Source organism: Macrobrachium nipponense, chromosome 8 (assembly GCF_015104395.2).
Source record: "Macrobrachium nipponense isolate FS-2020 chromosome 8, ASM1510439v2, whole genome shotgun sequence".
Taxonomy (NCBI): domain Eukaryota; kingdom Metazoa; phylum Arthropoda; class Malacostraca; order Decapoda; family Palaemonidae; genus Macrobrachium; species Macrobrachium nipponense.
The window spans coordinates 85,099,137-85,127,007 of record NC_087203.1 but is presented as its reverse complement, the minus strand read 5'-3'; the positions used below and the strand labels follow the sequence as shown (position 1 = coordinate 85,127,007).

At 40.7% G+C, this 27,871-nt stretch overlaps 1 protein-coding gene across 15 annotated transcripts in view; it reads right to left on the bottom strand.

The window, feature by feature from the left end:
* The window catches only part of LOC135222896 (intersectin-1-like), a 553,230-nt gene that overhangs the window by 512,871 nt on the left and 12,488 nt on the right, over positions 1-27,871 (bottom strand). For 11 of the 15 annotated variants that reach the window (XM_064261271.1, XM_064261270.1, XM_064261274.1 and 8 more), the window contains exons 2-6: positions 17,187-17,341; positions 8,584-8,750; positions 8,407-8,439; positions 7,689-8,105; positions 6,948-7,151 (exon numbers count right to left, since the gene is read on the bottom strand). In XM_064261271.1, coding sequence (XP_064117341.1) covers positions 6,948-7,151; positions 7,689-8,105; positions 8,407-8,439; positions 8,584-8,750; positions 17,187-17,341 — 976 coding nt within the window. The remainder of the gene's footprint in view (positions 1-6,947; positions 7,152-7,688; positions 8,106-8,406; positions 8,440-8,583; positions 8,751-17,186; positions 17,342-27,871) is intronic. The other 4 variants (XM_064261280.1, XM_064261284.1, XM_064261282.1 and 1 more) reach the window with 4 other exon arrangements.

Genomic DNA, 27,871 nt, shown 5'->3' with positions numbered 1-27,871 from the left:
TCTCGCTCTGGCCAACTGAATGCAGTCAAACTCAGAGCAGAGAGGTTTTTGTGGTACCTCTCGAAGTGGGGCTGTTTGAGTAGATCGACTCTCTCAGGCAGGGTCCTTGGAAAGTCCACTAGGAAGGACATGACCTCTGTGAACCAGTCGCTTGAAGGCCAAAACGGGGCGATCAGCGTCATCCTCACTCCCTCTGATGCCGCAAACTTCCTGATTACTTCTCCCAGGAGTTTGAACGGGGGAAAGGCGTAGACGTCCATCCCAGTCCAATCCCATAGGATGGCGTCTATGCTACTGCTCCCGGATCGAGAAGCCGGGAGCAGTACAGTGGACCCCCCATATTTGCGTTCTCCAGATTCGCGGACTCACACATTCGCGGATTTCTCTCAGGAACGTTTCCCTGCATTATTCGCGGAAAATTCGCGCCTTCGCGGTATTTTTTCTATGATAAATATCCACAAATTCCTGGTTTTTTTGATGAATTTCATCATAAAATGCACTTTTGTGCATTTTAAGATGAAACTATTAAAAAACCCATGTGATAAAACTATTAAAAAACCCATGTAGGAAAATTTTTAGTGGGTTTTTCTTGAGTTTTAACTAATAAAATAGGCTGTTTTTAGCATTTTTATAGGGTTTCCAAACATTCGCGGATTCTAACTATTCACGGGGGGGTCTGGTACGCATCCCCCGCGAATACGGGGGGACCACTGTATAGAGGAAGTCTCTTCGTCTTCGATGTTGCGAAGAGATCTACTAAGGGACGTCCCCATAGTCTCCACAACTCTTGACAAACTTCTAGATGAAGAGTCCACTTGGTCGCGAGCAGTTGCTGCCGGCGGCTGAGAAGATCCATTTGGTCGCAGTTGCTGCCGACGGTGGATCTTCTCAGCCGTCGGCAGCAACTGCTTGTGACCAAGTGGACGCGAGCAGTTGCTGCCGACGGATCTTCTCAGCCGTCGGCAGCAACTGCTCGCGTCCACTTGGTCGCGGACCAGTGCTGCCGACGGCTGAGAAGATCCGCACATACGTTCTCAGCAACTGCTCGCGACCAAGTGGAAGCGAGCAGTTGCGGCAGTTGCTGCCGACGGCTGAGAAGATCCGCACATACGTCGGGCAGCAAACTGCTCGCGTTCCACTTGGTCGTGAGCAGTTGCTGCCGGCGGCTGAAGAAGATCCATTTGGTCGCAGTTGCTGCCGACGGTGGATCTTCTCAGAACCGTCGCAGCAACTGCTCGCGACCAAGTGGACGCGAGCAGTTGCTGCCGACGGATCTTCTCAGCCTCGGCAGCAACTGCTCGCGTCCACTAGGTCGCGACCAGTTGCTGCCGACGGCTGAGAAGATCCGCACATACGTTCTCAGCAACTGCTCGCGACCAAGTGGAAGCGAGCAGTTGCGGCAGTTGCTGGCCGACGGCTGAGAAGATCCGCAACATACGTCGCAGCAACTGCTCGCGTCCACTTGGTCGTGAGCAGTTGCTGCCAACGGCGGATCTTCTCAGCCGTCGGCATCAACTGCTCGCGACCAGTGGATGCGAGCAGTTGCTGCCGACGTATGTGCGGATCCTTTTCAGGGGAGCCTCGGCCAAGCAAAAAAAAAAACTGCCTCGCGTCCCACTTGGTTGCGAGCAGTTGCTGCCGACGGCTGAGAAGATCCGCACATACGTTCTGAACTCCTGCAACGAACCTCGTCAGGATCGTTACGTTCTGTGCTTTCGCCCACAGCAGGATCTCTCTCGCTAACTCGAACAGGGACCGAGAGTGTGTTCCTCCCTGCTTCTTGATATACGCGAGAGCTGTGGTATTGTCTGAGTTGATCTGGACAACTCGGCCAAAGACTCGTTCTTCGAAGAACTGGAGAGCCAACCAAATTGCTTCCAATTCTTTTAGCTTGATGTGCCAGGACATCTGTTCCCCTCTCCAGATGCCTGACACTTCTTCCTTTCCCAGTGTTGCTCCCCAACCCGCAGTGGACGCGTCTGAAAACAACACTAGGTCGGGGCTCAGAAGGCTGAGAGACAATCCTTCTGCTAGCTTTACTGGATCGTGCCACCACTTTAGGCGATCCTTGACTGACTGAGAGATGTTCAGCGTCACATCTAGGTCTTCCTTGTTTTCCCAGTTCTCCACTAGGAAAAACTGGAGCGGTCTGAGGTGCAGCCTCCCCAGGGAAACAAACTTCTTCAGGGAGGAAATGGTCCCCAGCAGACTCATCCATTCCCTCACCGAGCATGTTTCCTTTCCCAAGAAGGTAGACACTTTTTCTAAGCAGTTCTGCTGACATTCCAGGGATGGAAAAGCTCAAAAAGCCGCTGAATCCATCTGAATCCCCAGATACACGATGGACTGCGTAGGAATCAGATGGGACTTTTCGAAGTTTACTAGTAGGCCTAGGGCCTTCGTCAGTTGTAGCGTCGTATGAAGGTCCTCCAGACGCCTCGACTCCGACGATGAACGAATGAGGCAGTCGTCTAGGTAAAGCGAGACTCTTATCCTTGAGAGGTGAAGCCATTTCACCACATTTCTCATGAGAAGCGTAAAAACCATCGGAGCTGTGCTTAGCCCGCAGCAGAGAGCTCTGAATTGGAAGACCTGTCCTTTCAAGACAAACCTCAGGTACTTCCTTGACTGAGGATGGATCGGGACATGAAAGTAGGCGTCTTGGAGATCTAAAGACACCATCCAGTCGCCTGGTCTTAAGGCTCCTAGAACAGACTGAGACGTTTCCATCTTGAATTTGTCCTTTTTGACAAAAAGGTTCAGCCTGCTGACGTCCAGGACAGGTCTCCAACCCCCAGACTGCTTCGGAACCAGGAACAGCCTGTTGTAGAAGCCTGGGGATTCTAGTGCTAGAACCTGTTCTACGGCTCTCTTCTCGAGCATTTGTTCGAGCAGATCGAACAGAATCTGTTGCTTCGAAGGTTGGTAGGAGGGCAACAGATCTATGGGCTTCATGCTCAACGGTGGTGTTCTGAGGAAAGGGATCTTGTATCCTCTTTCGATGATTTCGAGGGACCAGCTGTCCGTCCCTCTTACTTTCCATGCTTCTGCAAAGGATAAGAGTCTTGTTCCGACAGGTGTCTGAAGGCCCGAAGCGTCACTTCTTCCCCCTGGGTTTTGAAGGGGTTCTGCCTCTAGCGAGACCTCTTCCTCGAGGAGACGCTCTCGAGGAAGCACCACCACGAAAGGGCTTCTGCTTCTTGGAAGCTTGAGCAAGAGGAGTAGTAGGATGGGCTACAGGGTGTCTGGAAGACTGAGCGAGGAGGTCCTGGGTCGCCTTTTCCTGAAGGCTGATTGCTAAATCTTTCACCATCAACTGTGGGAAGAGATGACTTGATAGAGGGGCAAACAACAACTCTGCCCTCTGAGCAGGAGATACCGACTTAGCCGTGAAATTGCAGTACAAGGCTCTCTTCTTAAGAAGCCCTGTAGAAAAGTGAGAGGCCAGTTCGTCGGAACCATCCCTGACTTCCTTATCCATACAGGCTAAGACGCTGGATAGCTCCTCAAGCGAAAGAGTCCGGACTCCAAGACTCCAGGTCCAGGGCTCCCAAACACCAATATAGGAAGTTAAACACCTCCATCATCCTGAACAGCCCTTTCAGATGGTGGTCTAACTCTGAAAGCGTCCAGGAAACCTTAGCAGAGGACAGGAGGGACCTCCTAGGAGCGTCTACCAGGCTGGCAAAATCGCCCTGGGAAGAGGAAGGAACTCTCAAACCCGCTTCCTCTCCCGTCTCGTGATGCCTTGGGCCTTCCTGGAGTCCATCCAGTCATGTATCCTCTTGAATGCTCTCTTCGTAGAAAGCGAAGTGGCCATCTTGATGAAACCTGGCGCTTTCCTCGTCTTCGACGAAGCCAACTGCGAAGGAGGAGAGCGGGGGGCCGCGGGCTGAAACTTGTCGGCAAACAAGTCTTTCAAAAGGCGGGCAAAACTTTGTAGTCGGATGAAGATGATGACGAAGCAGGCTCCTCTTCATCCGCAGGCTGCGACTCACCCGAAGACTCTCCCTCATCCACGGGAGCAACAGAAGAGTCCTTAACAGACTGCGAAGCAATCAAACCTTGAGGCCCCGCTCGTAACAGAGGTCTCCTATCCGAAGGAGGGTCCAAAGTAGAAGGTCGGGTATGCTTAACAACAAACTCCGAAGCTTTACGAAGATCAGGTGGAGGTACGTCCTGCCGAGCGTCCTGAAAAACGCCCTTGCTAGCGTCCTGAAGAGTGTCTTGATGTGTAGCACGCCGAGCGTCATGAATAGCGTCCTTGCGAGCATCCTGAAGAGTAGAGCGACGAGTGTCAAGAAAAGCGTCCTGGCGAGCTTCCTGACTGGACACAGAAACAACAGAAGCGTCCTGGCGAGCAGCCTGAGAGGCATCCTGGCGAGCCGCATGCTGAGCGTCAGGAAGAGCGCGAGGAGCGTCATAATAAGACGTACGGCGATCGTCGCCAAGACGAGCCTTATGGTCTAGAGAGCGTCTTGCGGTACGCTCATGGACACTTCTAGGTAAGTGCTGGGATGGTAAACGGGATCTAGAAGGCGACGAAGCAGAGGAGGGCGACGAACGAGGAGAAGAAGGAGACTGCCTGGATCTCTTGATAGGCAGCCTCGAATCCTTCCTGCGGCGACGGGGTTCTGCCTCCCCCTTGGCAAAAAACAAGGCCAACTGCTGCTGCATGTCCAGAAGAATCTCCTTAGATGGAGAAGATTCGCGATCAGGTGAAGGGCTGATCCTGTGAGAAGACGAGGGGCGAGGGGATGCCTTTTTCCTTCTTGCAGGAACAACCTTAGAGCGACTGGATCGCTCAAAAGCGTCCTCCTCCGATGACGTCCTGGTCCTCTTCTGCGGGGGAACGTCTTCGAAACATTCAGGAGACGACTGGAACGCAGGTCGAGAAAGAGGATGTGAAGCGTCCTCTTCTCTAAAACCTCTCTTGAGAGGGCGAGAGTCCTTCCGAGAGCTCCAACCCCGGCGCGGGGAGGACGCCTCGGAGGACGAGAAACAATCCTTAAGGATTCGTGCCCGTGCACAATCCTTGGCAGCCTGGGAAGCGTCATCAGGTTCTCCCGAAGGGACGCCAGATCGGTGGGGAGTCCCCGTAACCCTCCTTCGGCTTTCGACTTGCCCACTCCCTTTGTCCTGGGAGTCCGACAGAGGTCTAGACCTAGAGGCATTATAGGGCCGATCTGACGCCCCCTCCAGTACACTAGGGGCACTAACACCATCACCACACTTCACAACACTAGATTGGAGCACGAGCACTTTAGACTCCAGGTTACTGATAGACTCCATAATAACCGAAAGGGCATTACCTTCCACAGACACAACCTCAGGGCCTGAAGGCAACACCACAGGGTTAGGTAAAACAAAGTCTACAGAAGGGTTAGCAGGAGACAAACCACTACCCTGACTTCTGCTCACTGAAGCACTCCTGGAGGAAGACCTCCTGATTCTATCACGCTCTAACTTGCGTACATACGAATCTAGTCTTTCCATCAGAATCAGATCAAATTCTAGACACTCCTTACATCTATCATCCAACAAACAAACATGCCCCCTACACCTCGTGCATACTGAGTGAGGGTCTACCGAAGCTTTCGGTAGCCTCACCTTACACTCTTGCACACAACACACCCTGAAACTAGCAGAACTAGATCCAGACATCTTATTCAAAGAACAGTCAAAGTCAAAATCAGTTCAATCCACGATAGCGTATGCCTAGCCACAAATCCAAGTCAATAAACCAAAAAGACAATCAGATACTCAAGCGGCAATGAAGTTTGCAAAATCCTAGGACGGAGGTACTGAAAACAGGTGTTGACAGTACCGGCGACAGAGAAAATCTGAATAGAAAATGGGAATGGTTCCTGATACCCGCCTCCCAGCGGCGGGAATGGGTACTAACCACCTAATATCCCACTGTGTGTGTCGTAAGTTTTGAAATTCTGTCGGACTTCGGAGAATACAGCTATATATATATCTGACAGGTAAGTTTCACAGGTAAGTTTCATGAACAAAAACAAAGTTAAAGGCTCTTATAGTAGGTATAATAAAAACTAATATAGTAGTTCCTTATAAAATAAAGAAAATTACAAGGCTACACAGACATTACCTGCAATAATCTTCAGGGCCATGGGTAACTTGTATACAGTACAGTGCTACAGTTTTATACAATAAAATTTTTTGGGGGGGAGGGAGAGATTTAGAGATTGAGGATTTTCTTACCTGTGCTGTTTTACCAGTAAATTTTGGATCCCTTAAAATAAATACCATATACCTCCATCACCCAATCATCTGTACCCTAAAAGTATATCACCATAGGACAAATCTACTACATTTCACATCTTATTCAGTAGAGGCTATGTATAGTTCCTTTAATACTTTCTTACCCATATTCTGTTAAAGTACTAATTAACCTACCAGAAAAGTAATGAACATGCCAACATTAAAAGTACATGAAGAATGGTACTGTCTCTTCAGTTTGTATGAATGCATACAACTGAAAGCAAAACTCTGACTGGATCACTTATGAACTGTAAAGCTTATCTAACAGTATTTCACACCACAAGTAAATTATAATGGAACACTAAAAATTCCAAATGCTAACACACACCAGAGAAGAGTACATCTTTCTATTATAACACTTAATTTTCTGGGGTAGGGTTTTTTAAATGCATACCTAACTTTTTAAGTGTTAGAATGCTAATACTGTAAACTGGTTTATATACCATGCATAACTATATTGGGAAAATTTTCCAGTTTTAGCACTCGTAGTAAGGTAAATCCAAAGGCAGTCACTTTTTCATTTCCATGTAAATTGGGTTAACTCATTTTAAAATCCAGCTGCATGAGGGTTAAATGTGAGATACTGCTAATGTCTAAACACAAAACTAAACTTTTCAATTAAAAAAGTGCAAAGAAAATGTACAATACATGCTGAGACTTACTAGTAGCAGAGGGTAAGGATGACATTAAAGGAACCATCATTGGTCCTGTGGCACAGACAGGCATGGTTCCTGGTACATTACTTATCATACCTGAAGACCCTAACCCAGGCATGACAGATGTTGGTATGACACCAGGCATAGAAGTCTGTGGCCTACTAAACGCAGAAGTAAGAGGATAATGACCACCCAAAGCTGCGACTGAAGCTAGTGGTGGAGTGAGTGATAGAGAGATTTAGATACTGATAGTTAAAAGATTTATAAGGGTGAACATGTACAATTCTAATACTAGATGATGAATTGTGTACATGTGGGTCAGTAAATAATCAGGGTATACAAATATATACCTGCAAGTATGAGAGAGAGAGAGAGAGAGAGAGAGAGAGAGAGAGAGAGAGAGAGAGAGAGAGAGAGAGAGAGAGAGAGAGAGAGAGAGAGAGAGAGAGAGAGAGAGTATTGGTAGCCACTGCAATGTGGCTAATTTACTATTTTCAATAATGCTACTGAAATTATCTTCATTCAAATACTGTGCCAGAAGGAAACAATAAGAATTGTACTGAAATTCATAAAACAAGGAACTCAATTCTTTCTATTATTATTTGATGAAATAAGACTAGTAATCTTGAAAGTTTCTCCCCATGGACATATTTAATCTTAAACTAACTACTACTACAGGACATTGAGACAAAGGAACATCTTTCATTCATGCAGTGCAAAATAGATGTCAAATGAGTCAGGACTTACGAGGAGCAGAGGGCACAGATGACACTATTGGCACCATCCCTATCCCTGTTACAGACACAGGCATGGTCCCTGGGACATTAATCATGGCACCTGATGATCCAAAACCAGGCATGATGGATGTTGGAATGGCACCTGGTATAGAAGTCTGTGGCATACTACACATAGATGTAAGAGGCACAGGACCACCTGAGGCTGCAACAGAGGCTAGTGGTGGGGCAACAGTGTTAGAAGCAGCTGAGAGAGGAGCAGCTGGAGGAAGTGCAGAACCAGGAATAACCACAGGTGACACAACTGGACCAGGAGCAATAGCTGGAGTAACAGAAGGACCACATCCTAATGACAGGGGTTCAGTACCACCTGCTCCTGTTCCAGATGAAATAAGACCTGCGGCAGATATCCCAGATCCTGTGGGAGTGCCTACAGGGGCCAACGTACAATGTCAACACAGAATAACCATAACTACTTTTGTGAGGGTCTAACTACATAATGGAATTACGTATCAATATCAAAAAGGTGTCCACAAATACTGTACTCCACATCAACAAACATTTTACAATTCATGAAAATAAAATCCCAAAATTTGAAGACTCTAAGTTCTCCATACATGCTAGTAAAAAACAGACAACGATAATTTTATAACAATTTTGATGCCACAGTAGGTATAGGGTAAAATCCTTATAAAGCAACTATATATCATCAATTTACACATCTCTCCTACCTGCAGCTGCAGTTGACTGTGGTGTGGATGCTCCTGGTATGCATTGCAAACAAAGATGGGTCAAGCATGAATGAAAAATGAACAAACTTCTCACTCCCCATTTGACACAAGAGACAAGATAAAAATATAATACATAATAACGACTAACAAACTTCTTATGCTGCAAACTGTACTTACCTACACCTGGAACAGTTGTTGCAGTACCTCCACACGCACTCTGTTTTAAAGATGCAGGTAAAGTCTGTGGAAGGTTGAAACCCCTCAACTTCAAATTTATCAACTTGCATGCAATGCTAAACTCATGGAGATCCATCTTCCCATCACCATTAACATCTGAGAGAGCCCTGTAAGAATATTTGTACCTCCTTTACTGAAGAGAGAATTAAGACCTGAGGTTTTAAAACAGAATCCTAAAAAACATTTAAGATTCCATACTTTACCTCTTTCAATTTCTATTCACCTGTTATTTCCAAGCCATATGACTCAGTTAATCTCAACATTTCTTCACACAGACCCATTTGGCTAGCTTGTGATTAAAGAAATTGGCACCTTGGCCTAGTTAAACTACAGTTGGCCCCCTATATTCACAGGGATGTGTACCACAAATAACTAGAATCCATGAATACTTAAAATCCTCTGAAAAAGTTTAGAACTGCCTATTTTTGTATATGAGACTTACCCAGTAATTAAATGATCACTATATAATTACTGGGTAAGTACGTATATAAACAATCTTATTTTATTATAAAATCATAATTTTTGTATATGAGACTTACTCAGTAATTATATAGCGATCATATAATTACTGGGTAAGTATATACAAAATCTTATTTTCATACTTTAAAAAAATTTGTACCTAAGTATTTTATTAGTTCTATCAAAAAAAGTGCATTTAGTCATGAAAATTACTGTACATAAAAATACTGTAATTTGTGAATATTTCTCAGTGGAAAAATACTGCAAAACGGCAAATTTTCTGTGAATAATGTATACTATTTATGTTCGATAGAGAAATCCGCAAATAGGTGAGTCGGCGAATTTTGAGATCACAGATAACATGGGTTGACTATAAAGTACTGCATAACAATATTTATATGTCTGAAGGGATGAAATGATGCAAATATATTATTACTACTCGAGCATGTCTTTTAGGATAAGGGACAAAATCAGCTGTTACAACTCAGTTCAACTTTGAGCCATATCCAATGACAATATTCAGATTGTTAACATTATTAAGTTATTCAAAGCAAATCACTGAGTAAGTCTCAAAATTACCATTAAAAAAGCAAGGGATATTAATGTTGAAGTATATACATACTATTGACAATGCTCTTAAAATTGAAAAGTCAAGTGATTCATTGCATAAACAAAGCAAATTCACTTTTGCCAAATACTGACAGAGACTGGACACCTAAATTAAAACACAGGAAATTCACTACTTGATAACAGATTAAAGTTTACGAAACCTTGTGAAATAATTACAGTATGCAAATTAAGTCAACAATGATAATACCTGCGACCTACCATGAGGAATTTATGACAGCATCTAATACCAAAAAATCAGTGCTACATAAATCTTAACGCTAACATAAACCTAATTTACTAAAACTGGAGGTGGCATTTTACTTGCACATTTTATAAGCATACCCAAACACTACTGTCTTCTAATTTCCTCTCCAATTTCAAGATTTGTCACTAAAGACTTTTCAACAGCTTTCAAACTTTGGCAACAACATATGGGTATATACTTTAAATATGAAGTTTTCATAATAAAACTAATATTGTAATACTTACCTGAACACGTGAATGATTCCCACCCTCCTCCCCACTTCAATTTGATAGTGAATGATTCAATTAAAATTACCCTGTTAGTTGGTAAATATGTGGGGATATAGTTCGGGCTGGTCAGTGACCAGGGCTAATTCAGGTGTTCAGGTAAGTATTACAATATTAGTTTTATTATGAAAACTTCATATTGCAATACACTCCCTGAACACCTGAATTAGCCCGATTAACAACATTTACTCAGAGGCGGGATCAATCTCATTCAGCCTGACCTGTCCACGGAGCATACGCAGGTAACTCATAAGCAACCTACCATGTATAAAAGCATGTATCCTCACCTAGTTATCTAACTCGGAGGTGAGGATGTTTGCAAAGAAAGTATTTCAACATCAGTGTTGAGTCTAAGGTACTGTCTAAGTCAGAAGTACCTCCCATGTGATAACCTATACTTCTTATTCATGGAGGTAACAACAAATCTCCTCACCTGGTTGTCCAGCTCAGTAGGTGAGGATGTTTGCAAAGAAAGTACTTCAATGTCAGTGTTGAGTCTAAGGTACTATCTGAGTCAGAAGTACCTCCCATGTGATAAGCTATACTTCTTATTCATGGAGGTAAAAACAAATCTCCTCACCTGGTTGTCCAGCTCAGTAGGTGAGGATGCTTGCAGAGGAAGTTCCATACCATCGGTGTCGAGTCCAAGCTACTGCCTGAGTCTGAAGAACCTCCCATGTGGTATTCTATACCTCTCATGTATGGAGGGGAAATGGTGAACCTCCCATGTGGCTATGTAGCCTCTCATGTATGGAGGAGAAGTTGAGTGTGCAGGACCTACAGTTCTCTACTGCTCACTGATGTAGATGACTTGTGCTGTAGTAGTAGTTATTCCAACATGACCATCGGGATCTGCCTAACCTCAAGGGCCTAAGGGACAATACACTCAGTCTAAGCTTGACCAACAGAAACACTGCCTCCCTAAACTTCCAACACCATGTAGTTCATTTAGACTATCACTGCCTCCCTAAACTTCTAACACCCTAACTCTACCAAGCCAACTATAAACTGAGTTACCGCAACGACAGGACCCCGAGAGTAACCTCTCTGAAGAAACTGAAATTCCCTAAGGTACGGTGTTGTGAAGAACCACGACGACTCTCAAATAACCACCTACACAATCGCCGACAGCGAAACATTCCTCCGGAAGCCAAAGGGTAGCCCTCCGCGACACTTTGCGCCCTTGGATTGACTAAGAACCCCTTTCTTATGAGTGTCCGGATAGCGCTGAGGCAATGATTTAACAAAAGTCCCTCCTCTCCTTGACAAGAACATAGCATAACCCTCAGAAATGTTAGTCTGGTATGCAAACCCCCTCGAAACCAAAGTAAAGAGGTTATCAAACAATCCAGGCTCAGAGAAACACCCATCAACTCTCACCACATCCACACACAGTGGGACAAGGCCTCCCACTGGCTGTGAAAGGTGTCTTCCAAATACAAGCCTCATGATCCGTAACCCCTACCACACGGATCAATGAAGGAACCCAACAGAGAAAAACCTCAACTGACTCGTAAACTGGAAGTCGGAATCCGGCAGAGTTACCCGCTACCTTAAACAGAAAAGTGATGCTAGCTTAGTCCTTCCCCAAAAACTGCCCGACTCGCCGAAACCAGACTAGCCTACTTGATGTTTGAGACTGCTGGTTTGGTTGAATACAACGTATCAAACATTACTTGAATTAACTGATATTCCTCCGGAGCCTGGAATGCGGAAAGAGAGAATGGACAAAGTCCACAATCCGTTATACTCGCTTCCTTCGCCGGAGAAACAAAAACCCATAACTAGCAAACGAGTCTCTCTTCAAAGGTATCTATCCTCTGTCAGACCTGTCTGGCCACACCGGAACAGGAAAAAAGGAGAAAACCTAACCCCCACAAGAGCAGCAACCAAGAACCCGGAACCTACTACACCTGGGTGCTCGATACCAAACGACATACAAGATCCCATCATATCTGAGCCTACCGATCCGATTGCGCAACGATATACCAACAAGAAGATGATAAACTCCTGTGCAAGTCGTACTTGACTGCACAACCCACACTCCCCCCCCCAAAACATGATGTAACCCCTGCTGTCCGACCGCAGTCCAGCCCCTCACAAGAGCGAAGCCGAACTGTCACCAGTTCCGCGAAACCTGTAAGAGTTAGGTAACTTGACTGCGCATACCCTCACTACCCAGTGATGATAACGTTACGCCTGAGCCGAATATACCTTGGGCTTGGCGATGAACGCCCACCCACGCAAGTCACTCCCATACTGTTGCGCCAAACGTGTACCAACCAAGACGATGACCTAACCTTGAACCAGTCTCACTTGACTGTGAAACTCCGCACTCACCAGTGACTATGACACGAAACCGGGACGACAATAGGCAAACAACACACCTAAGAGTGAAGAGGTCGCAAAACGCAATCCAACTAACCCCCGTTACCAATACTAAACCTAGACTGGAGTCCGGAGCAAGTGAGGGAAAGAAGTACTCCCAGTAGACACGGAATCAAGGTCGAACCCACCTTGAAAACCCTTTAAGATGGAACCGAAAAACAGCAGGAAAAAGTTGAGAAAATAAGGAGAGAGAGAAGTCACTACGAGTAACCACCGGAGCACCTAGCGCTGACATTGTGCATGTGGAGATCCAAGTGTGCGGTACATAGTGCTTTAATAACGGGTTACGAACTGCGGAACCAATGGGAGCCGCAGAAGGAAATTACCAGCTACCATAAGAAAGGGGGGCGAGGGAACAAAAGGTGCTAACTACGATGCAGACGACTGCCAACGGCTGTAGCCCCCAGCAATTACTGCGGTAAGCACGTTACGTCTCACACACCTAAGGTATATAAATGGGAACGAAGAAGGAAGATTACTAACTACCCTATGAAAGGAGTGGGTGGTGACAACCGGTATCAATACAGTCAACGATGGCGCAGATGAATCTCCAACTGCCGTAGCCTCCTCAAGAACTACGGAGGACACACTACGTCTCAAAACAAGTAAGGATGAAAATACGTAGTTGCGGATACCACATTGAAGATCAACACCAGCAACCTGAGAACTAGAGAGAGAGAGAGAGAGAGAGAGAGAGAGAGAGAGAGAGAGAGAGAGAGAGAGAGAGAGAGAATCATCTCCAAATTTCAGGATGAAACAATGAAACTCTGGCTCTGCTGTGATATTAGCAAATAAAAACAGGATGAGCGAGAAGACTCCGAAGCAACATCCAAAGAATGAGCAGCTAAAGAAGATTGTGTAAAGACATTATAAGTTTTAACAGAAAAACTGGGCGAGAGAGAAAACTAGACCGACTCTGTTCCCCACGATAATCTGAGAAACATTAGAAAATCAGGAAAATTATCAAGACGTGATCGTGAATATAGTCCGTATTGAAGCTACAGTAATTGACTTGCGTTAATTCTATTTACGATGGGGTTAGTATTTAAAATTGGCACTACATGCAAATAAGTCTTCCTATATCTCTCGTGCAGCTGGCGTAGGCAGCATCGTGCCTCAGACAGCGAGATTGTTGGGTTTACAAATAGAATTTAGGCCAAAGGCCGAGTATTGGGACCTATGAGGTCAGTCAGTGCTGAAGGGAAATTGACAGAAAAGTGTTTGAAAAGGTGTAACAGTACGAAAAACCTCTCTGTTGCACAATGAGTCAAGTGTTAGGAGAGGGTGGAATGGATGAAGATGAAGAATATGAAATCAGGAAAGTAAGATCGGAGAGAGTGGAAGAGAGAGAGAGAGAGAGAGATAGAGAGAGAGAGAGAGAAGGAGAGGAGAGAGACGAGAGAGGAGAGAGAGAGAGAGAGAGAGAGAGAGAGAGAGAGAGAGAGAGAGAGAGAGAGAATTACAAACGTCTAACATCACCTCCGTAAATTGCACCCTCTTCTAAGTTAAAAGGTATTATCTTAATGATAATATACTCGTATAACTGCGTACAGCTATGAACAACCGAACGAGAACTTGTTGCTAATGCGATCGAATCCTATAGCAACATCACTTTATTGTACTGATCCGCGTGCAACAGTAATCGAATCCGATAGCAACATCCGTTATTGTATTCATCCGCGTACGACGGTAATTACTGTGTTCATGTTATAAATGTAGCTGAAGCTGATAAGGCAAAATTGCGTGCATCAGCAACCTGGACAGAAGTCCCAAGCTTTTGTATGAATTCAAACACAGCCGTGGTAAAAGAAAGTAATAGCATGAAAGAGCTCATTACTGTTGTTTTCACACTGACAAAGGATTAATAAAGTGTAAGGTTCGTAATACCTATGAAAACGAGTGAAAACGAACGGAATCGCTAAATTTTACGCCATCTAACCTGAGGGAAAAACTAGCTTCCAATGAGACCTATTAGTCAAATTTTGGCCTTAAATTCCATCGTAAGACGAACAGTATGACTTCGTTCCATAAGTTAAGTATCCAGATATTCATTAATATGCTAACTAGGAACAAAAACATTAGCCGAGACCAAGTGATATGGTTGAATCTGGAGCCAAGGAAACAGACTAGCCGGCATCATTGTCTGTCTAAGCCACGCCTTCTTACAACAGTGCTGTTTGACGACAGCTTGTGTAATTGTAATTTAATTGAAAAGTAATAAATTAATATTTTAAGGTAATTAAATTAACTTTATTAGGTCTAATATTAATTTCAGTTGTCACTGTAATTTGATAATATGACTGGTAATTATTTGTAACTGTAATTGACTCATACATACGAATTCCTTATATCTGACATCTGATTATATGCCACAAGATACCTTATTGACTGTGTTAAATGTCAACATAGTTGAAAACACGTCTCCTTCAAGACGTTTGTACAAACCTGGCATAAGTGAGGAAGAGTTGTTACGTTAGTCACGCTAGCCAATCAGGACAGAATGAGATAGATACGGCGACGCAAACCCGAATTCGTCATCAGCTGATTCCAGCATGAATGACTGCCGAGTTAGTGTTTATACTACACTAATATGATGATACATATAATACAATTATAATGCTTTAGTCGGACAGAATCTGATCTTCATTCTGTTCGATTACATTCATATTGAATTATCCTAACATCGGATTCTCGTTCGTTTCCAATTACACCTGTACTGAATTATCCGAAGTCAGAATGCCTTGAGCCTACAGCGTTAGCCACTATAAAAATCACTCTACCGATATGTAGTGCAGCGAATACTTTAGGCTAGGCTAGGCTACTGTATATGCATATGACATATCATCGTGAACACTAGGCTAGCCGTAATTAATTTTATTCGATTTCTCTACATACTGAATTATCGTAAGCCAATATGCACTGAACTGAGAATTAGTTGATATTAACAATTATTGTATCGTATAAGTATAGGAAAGTAACCTTATAGACGAAGGAGCAGTACTCAACCCTTCAGAACCCGACAGACCCGAAACCAGATCTGAAAGACCAACCATGGCCTAAAAGCTTCTGATGCAAGAAACTCGAAGCAGGAAAAACCCAAAGAGGCTCTAAGGACACTGTCCCTCTATAAACTACTACTTACAATAGAAAACAGACCCGAAGAAGCCTGCACTTCTCTTCCGAAACACTATGTAGCCTATTATCCCTACTCGTCTGTATCTGACCTATTTTTTATCATCCTGAGAACTTACACGTCGGGGGGGGCCGGCAGAACCTGCCACTCGGAGGCTTGTGGTTCTCCATTACCCCCAGCACCCGTTAGGGCTGGTTCTGGAACAGGCAGGGGGGCTGAAAAAGAACGATTACAATCAACTATACTACTAATACCACTATCTCTATTTTGGTTAAATTATTCGTCAGGCTAGAAATATGCTTAACATACTAGATGATGACCTGTCCACTAATTTCTTGAATAACTAACTAATGTTTCCTTGTCTCCTGACCAAGACAAACATCTCTGACTGGTATTGCACTGAACTTTCCTACACGAAATAAAGAAAAGAACGTCGATCATGTGTGAGGGTACTCATCCTACGCTTGAAGGGCGTGCAGAGCCGATGAGCACCCATATATCCAGCAGTAGGAGGCTCAATCATCGTAAAAGGCTTGATCGTCGAACTGTAGATGAAGCAGAAGCAGAGGCGTTTGCAGATGGCGACGACGTTTATTTTCTAACTTATCCATAGCGAGTACAAAGTACTAGCTATCCAAAGTAAAACGGGAGAAAAAAATGTTAATAACAGTCCAAGGTCGTAATCTGTATCCAAAATACGAAAACTCTTTGAGTGGGGTCGGGCTAAATGACCAAAAGTTCGCCTGATGTGGGACTGATCCGCACAGCATGGCGAACAAGAAACAACTGAGGAGAAAGGCCACTGGTGGCCGGTATTTGCGGCACCGTTGCCAACGGTAACACAGGTAACTCATTTGACTAGATTTTACCTGCAGCGTTGGTAACGCTGACAGTTAAAATTACCCACTTAGTGGGTAAATATGTGGGGATATAGTTTGGGCTGGTCAGTGACCAGGGCTAATTCAGGTGTTTAGGGAGTGTATTGCAATATTCATTTTTCTAGTTTCTTGCCATTGAAAACAAGTCCCTTCCCTTTTCTCAGGAATCAAAATGCTAACATTTCCTAATGGTCCATGCCTCCCAAGAACCCTGAAATATCTTTGTTGTTTCTTTTAATCATCTTACATATATACTAGGTGAAATCTGGGGATTATATATTTCCTATATGTCCTTGTAGAATGCAGCACCTTACCCCAAAAAAGACTTCAGTAAGTTCAATACCAAAAATTATGCATGAAAAAGTCTTTGTATTTTATTAAGAACAATCATTAGAGATACCATAACTTGTCATTTATTAAGAATCAGTAAAAGGGAGACATTATTAGATGTCTTCTTGCAATGTCCTGAAATGACTAACGATACAAGCATTACACAATTATACAGATTGAATACTATAACATGAAACAGACTCGAAAAATCTTACCAAATGATTCCCAAAACAGGTGGTGGTAATCGTGACTGAAGAAAGAATCCTTTTGCCTGGTCACCACTAATGAACCCATTTGTGGGTCGAATAGTGTTAAACTGTTCTTCATGTTTGGTTCGTTCACCGGGCGTCACCACCCAAGGGTCAGCCATCTGAAGATGCAAAGCAAACTCTTAATAATGAACAAGCTTGTTTACCATAATACATAAACCTACTAATATCATGACTTTACTCCAGATTAAACAAAGGCCCTGTCAATTTCAAGACATTTATTATCACTGGTCATTCCCAATGTAGTAATATTGCTTATTACATGGGCAACAAGGTTCAAAATCTTATGATCCTAGTAAAAAACCATGTCAAAACAATACTATATGAATGCAGCTGTCACTCACCCTTCATCAGGATCATGATCAAAATTCAAAATAAAATAAGTAGTATGCAAACATTACTAGCTATTCCTCATAAACAAAATAAAACATCTCCTCTGTTGAGTAACATACTGAACTTATGTCATCATAGGGGATCTCCTCATAGGATGTCTCCTGTATTTGCAACTTAGCAAGTATCTGCATAGAGCATCTTATCATAGGACATCCCCTGAGGTTATCCTATCATCTCCTCTGTCTACTTGGGGATGACCCATATTAGACCTCTTCGCTACATGGTTCAACAGAAAGCTAGAGGTATACTGTTCAGTGGTCCTGTGATGGGCTGAATGCAGGGTATAAATGTGATTGATTTTTTTTTATTTACTTTTTTTTGTCTATGCTGTGTTGTTTATGAATGTGTTGTTGAGGGATTAATCACTTTCCTTTTTTCTTTTTTTACTTGCAGTTTGTGTGAAGAGATTGTTGCTCCCCTTCAATCCAGAGTGTAGGTGAATTGAAATTTAGGATTACAAGAGGACAATTACTGTAAAAGAGGTATTAAAAAACAGAGGAAGTGATAAAACAAGGAAGTGTTAAGGAACATAGGGAGAAAAGTAAATGCTGCTAGACTGGAGAGTACAAAATCCAATTCTTAAGGTAGTCCAGTGCAATAAAAGGAATTAAAAGAATAAAATAGACAAGAGAAATACTACAGGAAAACTGCACCAAGTTTGAAATTCTCAAGTTCCAATACTTGAACTTCATAACTAGGAAGACCATTTCATAATTTGGTCACAGCTAAAATAAAATTTCTAGAATTTTCTAGTACTGAAGTTCAAGAGAACAGGCAAGACTCTCACAATCAACTACATTGTCTATAAGGTGGATGTTATGGTCTAGGAATATCTGAATGTTAAGGATAACCAGAATTATGAAAAATTTTATATCTAAAAAATTTAAACAAGCCAATAAAATAATTCTACAAGAAATCTACACTTAGCTTGGAAATAAAAACTGAGAAAACTGAAGATTTTCATCAATATCAGGTAATCAAACCAGGGGACAAAATTCAAAACTAGGCAGACTAAAAGGATGCAAAATTTCCTCAGGATGGACAAGCATCCAAAATTTTATCTTGAACGATTTTCTCAGTGCTATACTGGACAGACATTTTACGAAAGTCAAGAGACAGACTGGATATGTTACACGCAAATTAAACACAGAATTTTTGCCAGAATTTGGATAAGGTTCACAGAATTAAAGAAATGCTGTCAGGGGAAAAGATCTTGATGAAGAATGATCTACAGGTTACATCCACCATGTTTCTTTCAGTTAGCCATGTCATTCAAGGTTTTAAAAACTGTCATTTATCACAGGAGGAATTTGACATTATAATCGGCTGTATGCTAACTTAGTTTTAGTTTAGCCTTACCTAAGCGCTTAAGCTTCAAAGTAGAATAACTAAAACTTTGCCCAGTTAATAATTAGGTTGTCTACACTGTAAACAGACTTCAGGTACAGTAGTTAATGTTCACCTAAGCTAGCCTAGCCTGGTTGATTTATCTTGGCATTAAATTTAAGTGCCCATTAGCTACCTCTGACAACTTAGCATATAAGTTCACCCTGTGGTAGGGGTGTAAGAATATGTACTACCACCGAAGGTCTTGCATGTCGTAAAAGGCGACTAAAAGGACACCTGCTGCCTTGCAGTCTTACTTTTTAAGTAAATGGCTAGGCCCACTGCCAATAGCTGTGGAAACTGCTGCCTTGCAGTCTTACTTTTTAGTAAAAGGCTAGGCCCACTGCCAGTAACTGTGGAAACTGCTGCCTTGCAGGTGGACTTTTTAGTCAAAGGCGAGGCCCACCGCCAATAACTGTGGTTGATGACAACAAGGGCATACGGTTGTAAAAACCCCTATGCCAAACATAATAAACCATGCCTGATGTTGTAAGGAAAGGTGCATCAGGCAACCAACCCCTTGAAATGAAAAAATCCCAGCCAAGAATTAAAACATGAAAAGCAGTCCAAAAAGGGGTCAATTTAAATATTAAGGGGCACTATCCTAACCTAAAACACCTACCTAACCTATAACTTAATTGGTTATTTCCTAGCTTGGATCGGTGAAACTTAGTGTCCTTGAATACAGAATCTATAAAATGACACCTTTTTCTACGGAGTCCTTGAGTGAAATACGATTTATCACAACGAAATAAGAACCTGTTTATATCAACTCCAAACACACACAATTACACAAAGCACAATGTTTCCCAAGTAAAATTACCCCTAAGTCTTGACAGTATTTAATTAACTTTTCAGTGTTATAACAGTAAAGAAAAAAGAAATCACAAAAAGTTATTACACTGCTTTCACATCGAACAGGTTAAGTTTTCAGGTAAGTTTTCTCCAGGGACAGTTACACTTACAGAAGCTACTGTCATGATGACGAAGAACAAAATAGCCGTGAGTAAAAATTTTCTGTATTCATTGTGTAAGAATGGATCATAGAGAAATAGGAGAGTAAAGAGATGTAGCCTGTACGTATTGCATTCGTCACTTTTTTATTTATTTGTTTTTAGTCATTGCATGCGTGCGCAGATACAGACGTCTTAGTTTTTTTTTCTTGAGTTTTTACATATTAGAGTGACTTTTTTTGAACTAATAAGCATTTCCCCACTTAACCCTTAAACGCCGAAGCGGTATTTTAAAAATCGTCTCCCGTATGCCGGCGGCGTTTGCAAGTGAGCACCGAAGAGGAAAAATTTTTTTTTTCAAAAAATCACAGCACGCTTAGTTTTTAAGATTAAGAGTTCAAATTTGGCTCCTTTTTTTGTCATTGCCTAAAGTTTAGTATGCAACCATCAGAAATGAAAAAAAATATTATCATATATAAATATTGGGATATATGACAGCGCAAAAACAAAATTTCATATATAATTGTATACAAATCGCGCTGTAAGCAAAACAGTGAAAGCTAACGACTTAATTTTTTTTTGTTGTACTGTACACTTATTAGGGCTTGTGCCTAGTATGATAAGGCGCCCTATGAGGTAATGTTAGACTTGCGATAATCTTAAGCTAAGTCGGTTGGTATTGCACTTCCATCTTCAATGGAGTGTCTGGGGTTTTGTAGATCACTTACGAAGTCGGTATTATCTTCTTGGTTACGACGATGATGTGTTAAACTCATGGTGAGGAGGTTCTTGTAGAAAACACGAAATATAAAAATATATGTATTCTTCTGAAGTTTTACATGCTGAAGATCAGATATGATTGTTCAAGTCTTCTAATAACGATAGCTTGATCGCTTTTGCCAATGATGATGGCTAATCCTATTCCTCTACATGATAAAGCTTAGGTAAAGAGGTACAGGTCTTCTAATGACGATAGCTAACTCTGTTCTCCCTGTCTACCATCTCTGTTACAAGTTATGAAGGAACAGACAGTAGTTCGAACATATGAACATACATACAAATGACATAGTTACATACGAACACACAATCAAATGAGACACGCTACAGATCACGTAGGCCGTTTGAATTATAGGTCGGGGTAGTTGTCTCAAGCAGGGAGCTTGGACTAATGTTTATAAACAATTGAATGACTACAGGTGACGGCATGTTATCTTAGCCTACATACTTATTGTATACGTCATCTTTAGCGTCTCTAGTCTGATCACATTCCTGCAAGCAATCTTTTATATATATGGACTAACATTCCATATTATTATTATGTAAACACTTACATCAGCTCGGTCAGCTACCAAAACCAACTACTGAATATTACTCAAACTTGACTTGCATTTGACTTATAGGAGTGTGATACAGACACTATGTGAATATATATATATATATATATAGTAAATAAAAATTCATGGTGTACATGAATTGATTCAAGTAATAAAATATAAAACAATGATATTGGTAAATAATAGTGATCACGTGATATATAATGATACAGTTTTTTCACTTCATCTCATTAAGATACATATGCAACAGAAAATACTAATGTACTCTGATAATTGCATAGAATGAAGATTAACATGATAAAAATCATATTTTAACTGATAAAAAAGTTCATATATGAATTGATAAAATTATTAATGTTTATGCTGATTGATTCGTTGATTTTTATGCTAAATGTTATATATCTGATTCATTAATCAATATACTAACTCATATATAACTGCAGATATTGGTAAGATAAAAGGTAACAGATTGATTATAGGCTACCTGATTTTTTTATACATATGTATATGGATTCATATAATTATGATTAATATATGTGCACTTTAAATAGATTCCTATTGCGTACACGCAAAGATATATTTCGATTCCGTTATTTATGATCATTTACATATAGATTCCTAGTGCGTACACGCAAAAAATATATTTCGATTCTGTTATTTATGATCATTTATATATATAGGATACATGACCGAGGTTATACTACTTCACATTTAACTAGCGTTCGAACAACTTTTCGTCCATTACACAGTTCCAGACAACCACCTATAGCCCAATGAAACGGCCTATTTCACAGGGTTAAAACAAGGGGAAAATTTGCCTGGGCGGGTCCAACGTTCTATTTTTGCGCTCATACTTATTCTCTGCATCCTAAGCTACACGATTACGTTGCGATGAATAAAAAAAACATCCCCAGCACGAGTCCTTCGCCAGCAAAGTAGAGTTGAATATCCTTCGGGTCGTAATTGTCGGAAGTATGTCCCTTTTTGTAGTCGATTTCCGACAGTAGCCGGAGCGTTCCGCATTAAAACGAGATTAACGACGAGATACGGTGTCGGTCGAAGAAGTCCATGAAATTCCTTTCACATTGTAGGCGGTTGTTACTCGACTGTAGTCGTCCGCTGCGACGAACGATTTTTTGAAGTTGCGATGTGAAACTCTCGTACTGCAGGATACTGTAACCAGGTTCCATTAATCAGCCTGCAAGTGAAATTATACTTGTCACAAGGGCAAAGTAAATTCAGACGACATCCAAATACAGGGGAGGGAAGAGAGCCATTTAGACCAGACTTAACCCACATGAATTCGCCGATATTTTGGAATTCAAAAGAGTCCGCTGTACAAACTTTTTTATCCATGGCATTAACAATGAGTGAACCTATCCAGGTCTATGATGACTGTAAAAATATCCATAATTATAAAAAATAAACAGATATTCAATACGAATCCCAAAGAAAATTCGATATTACTGGTAGTAAGTTACTAGACAAAGAAGTGTGAAACGGAGCTATTTGTAAGATTGCCAGGCAACATAAGAGTCAAAGAGAAGATTAATCATGATTCTGTATTTCTCTATGCTAACTGAAATTAAGTTGTGATAAAAATCTGATCCTATGTGCCCTAACAAAAGTTTCATATTCAATTTTCTCGCGCGCATCCTCTGAGGTTAATTTAAAAAACTTTATTAATAGGTAGGAGATGCAACGAAAAAAAACCCACTATGTAACTAATTTCTAAATAAACTTGGGGTTTTTCAAGAAAATGTGACATTTTCCCATGAATGTTTTACTTGAATTGTAATAGGCTAATGTTGCAAGTAAATATTTCACATATATATCTTGATACTTCTAAATGTCTATGAGGTTCAGAAAAAATTAATTCATTTTGATGTTATAGAAATTCTATTTCCTTATTTTGTTTATTAATTTTAAAATGATTGCAACTCCTTAGCTAAAGTTGCATTGCGCACACCGATAGACACTTGTACCTAACGTCTGCCTTGCCCATGAGAAGTTCGGGCTAAGCATTCCTTTCTCCAGTCAATCTGTTTTGCAAGCAGAGACGACACACAGATGAAGCCTGTGTAAGCAGATTATTGAGGTTAAAAGGAACAAATGCTGATACGGCAATGATGACGTCATCACTTGGCAGGAGATTGCTCTCAGCCAGCTAAGAGTTACGTTACTTGCTGTAATAAATACGACTTTAGGATAAATTTTTTTTTTGTTTTTAATACTCGACCCACATGAGAAGAATGTCTGAAAAAAAAAAACAGTACCAAAATTGAACAATATATTAGTTTCATGTTGGAAATCTGCATAATTGTAATTATGTTAAATTAAATATTCCTTATTCAAACTAATGAAAAAGGTTTCCATACAAATTCTATATATATTATTAGCCCTGTATAAGATTCATATAGGATTATTCCATAGATAACATTTTCACTTCTAGACTTCCTGACTTTAAAATCTCTTTATTCTATTTTATTTATTTATTTATTTATTATTATTTTTTTTTTCATTGACTACGAATATAAATCACCAGGACAGACAATATGTAAGTAGGTTTTGATATGTGTTTGAACTTTTAGCTTATTTGTCATTACTAAAGCGTTAAGTTTGAGTTCAACTCTTTACGCATATATTTATTTGGATATTTAATTAACCTACGTTTTGCTTATTGATTTTATTGTGATTCCTTTTTTATTATAATTTGTAACCCTTCCGACTTCTTACGGAGTGTATTATATTGACTCCACTTGTATCCAAATATTTATTTTTTTTTTTTTATATTTATTTATTTATATATTTTTTTATATATATTTGATAAATTAATGGTTGGTTTGAATATGTGGAAAAGTGTTCTAGCGGCGTACCGTATAAGGCTACTTGCGGCATCAATTCTATAGATACAAGATATAAATGATAAAGGTATTTAAAACCACGAGAACCGCTATAATCCAGTTCGGATCCAATATCACGAGTTGTAACTCGTAAGACATTGACACTTCCTATTTAATTATCCGTTATTCTACCAAACCGATTGACTCTGGGTGATAAAATATATTATTGGTTTTCTTAATGGAAATGAATTCACACAACATGTTAAGGAGATTATTATTGATTTACACCACCCGAGTCACATTATCATGTGTTGAATTCCATGTTTACTGATTTAGCACTCATAAATATTCCTAACGCAATCAATTGCGGTGTTTGTTTTTAGTGCTATTAATTCTATATAACGTGTCAAGGAACTATTGACACTAAGAAGTGTTTATTCCCTCTGTCAGACTCGTAATTCTGTTAATAATACGTATATTCTTTCAAGGATTGATTTGGCACAGGATAGGCTCCTAAACTGACAGGTTTCTTAGTGTATCCCTTGTTTTCATGACACGTGTTACAATTAGTTATGTGCTTTTTATATCTGTAAGCATTGTAGGCCAGTAAAATAGTGATTTGGCTTTCTGTGACATAGTAGGGAACCCTGGATGACGGAATGCAACCAGTTTATGACGATTGGTATGAAGAGATTATTACTACTACCTGGTCGTTAGTCACCTGCTGTGTTCTTCGGGTTTTCCTCGTCACGGACCTACATATAATACTACATTTGATTACATAATTCGGATACACATACTTTAAATATACTTTTGCTTTAGGGTTTCTGCTCGCAAGTGTTTATTGTTTTTGCTTAGCCGCTGACCCTGTTTCGTTCGAAAAATGTTTATTGGTTTTGCTTAGCTGCTGACCTTGTTTCCGTTCGAAGTGTTTATTGTTTGGTGTTTATTGTTTTGCTTATCACTGTTGACACTTGCTTTGTTCAGTTTGTAACAGTTCTGCGCTCCAACCCAGATATTCAATGCTCGCGATCTCTTGGGTTAAGGAATTTTCTTGTTTAGATACGGTTTTAACAATAGGCACGGATGTTTCTATATCTTTTAGTCCAATTAATGGTTCCTTGCTGTATGTGCGGGATTGCGGGATAATGCGTCAGCTATGATATTTGCTTTCCCAGGTAGATATCTTATCTTGGCTCCAAAGACCTGAATGATCATTTGTCACCGAGTTCCTTTTGGACTGTGATTAAAGCCTTTGAAAAACTCGGTAAAGGACTCATGTTCAGTAAAGACTTTATCAGGATAGCCATAGATTATGAACTTAAAATGTACTAGTGTTAAAGATACCTAGCCCTTCCTTGCCTATTACTGCATATTTACTTTCAAAGGGCTTTAGTTTACGTGAATAAAAAGCTATAGGAAAGAACTGTTTATCATATTACTGAAGTAGTACCCCCCTACCCTTGGTCTGAGGCGTCTGTTGCAATAAAAAAAAAATTCCTTTAGTTTAAATCAGGGGATTTTTAAGTTAGGTGAGCTGCATTATGTCGCTTTTAAGATATCGAACGCCTGTTGATGCTTTTTAGACCATAATAAATCTATGCTCTTCTTCGTAAGATCTGTTAAAGGAGCTGTCATGATTGAAGAGTTACATATTTACATACGATTGTAATACCCACTACAGCGCCAAAGTGCTGTATCCCCCTTTTACGTTAATAGGTACCGGAAAGTTATGAATAGCCGACACCTTACCATGGACTACTTTAAGACCTTGACTAGACACATAAAACCTAAATAAACATGTTCGGTTTTTAAAAACTCACATTTAGATATTTTACTCTGAGATTATTTGTCTTTGTCTCTGTAGCACTAGCTCTAGTTTATGTGAATGTACTTCTAAGGTATTAGAAAAGATTATAAGACCAACCAATAGGCATGTAGGGTATCCCCTAAAAGTCTCCAAACACTATATTGTAATTGGGGCGCAACGTAAGCCGGAGGCATACGTAAAAATTGATAATGTCCCCTGAGTGTGCTGAAAACGGTGTATGAGGTACAATCACTTAGGTAATGGTATCTGGTAAAAGCCTTTAAGTAAGTCCAAGTTGGTGAAAAAAAAAAAAATTATTCTAACCTAACAGAGATAAGATGTCTTCGGTACATCGCACTGGAAACTATCGGGAGTCGTTTCCTTGTTTAAGCGACAGAAGTCTACGCAGATACGCCAAGTCCGATCTTTTATGACATGACGTTTGAGGGAAAAATTATATGGGCTTATTTGATTTCCTAATGGCTCCTATTACTAACATTTTTCAACTTCGTCATTTATCTCTATTTTGAAATTTCATTGAGAGTCTACACGAAGGTACGTATATAGCTTTATGTTTGTCCTTAGACCGTATTTTGTGTTAAATTACATCCGTTTTTTCCCAGAGATCACTCGCTAGTGGAGAAACTTCCTGGTATTCAGATAAAAGATAAAAAAAATTTCTGCTGAATCACCTCTGCTTGAATGACTTTACGGATATTACTTTAGATAGATTAACAGAGAGATTCATCCACGACTGATTGGGCGGGATTAAAAGTTAGCAACAATAAAAAAATGCGATATTTATCACTTCCGTATCCACGATATGTATACGTTTGTGGATCACTAGATTAACTTGTTGCTGTGTCAACCGTGTCTAGGGCTTTGTTCGCGGAAATCGTTATATTTCAGAGTGTCGGGAAGGATTAAAATTTCATTTCCCAGCAAAGTCTTTTTACACGCACTAAGACATTCGAGGGTGCATGTTTCTCGAGATTTTGCGTGCAAACTACGACTGCAGTTGTGGGAGAATTCTGTTGGGTCATTTGAACAATGTTACGATTTATGAGACAAATGTATAGTTCCTTTATATAAGTTATTATTTGATTAACTGTCTCATTTTTGTTCAAACGGATTTTAATATGTTTGAAGGTTTATAGGATTTTCCTTTGATAAACACGCCTTATTTTGCAGGATGTAAGATAATATTTTGTATACCCCTAGATGAATCTTACAATTACACTAGATACAGATCAATGTTTTTTATAACTATAGAGGTATCTGTAAACGCTCGCTTATCCGGACTTCTCATTAGGGAAGTTCGAACAACAGACGGTGAGTCCGTAAATACAGGATATTACGTGTACTAAAGGAATAAAACAAGATATTCTAATTTTTACGGCGCGTACAGTTGGGCTTTATCCACCACTACTTATAATAACTTACGTATTAAAAAAAAAACGAAAACCTGCTCTGATTACTTTATACGGTCGTGTGTTTCATAGGAAAAATCCTTTTTAATTCAAAAAGATATTGGCATGTATGAACCAACATCGCTTTTCCCCACTCTGCTAGAGTCGCTTATTGTGTGGAATTTGCTATGCTTTGAACACTTCGGCAGCTTTGACTAACCTTGACCGCTTAAACTAGGTGACACAGTAACCGAGTTTGCTTGTTTGATTCTGAAAGGCTACCGTTTCTATTTCTTTTTGTAATAATTAGGATCCTTCTCTTTATTACCATCGGCAACGTATTGTGTGTTTTTAGCATTATGTTGCTGGTTACGTATAAAGCAATGAATGACGAATTATTAGGAACTGAGCGATTACTAATAAGACAAGTTATCACTACTGCATTCAATATTAACTGTTTGTACTTCATTCTTTGCTAAAATTTGAAATAGTGAGGGATCCTG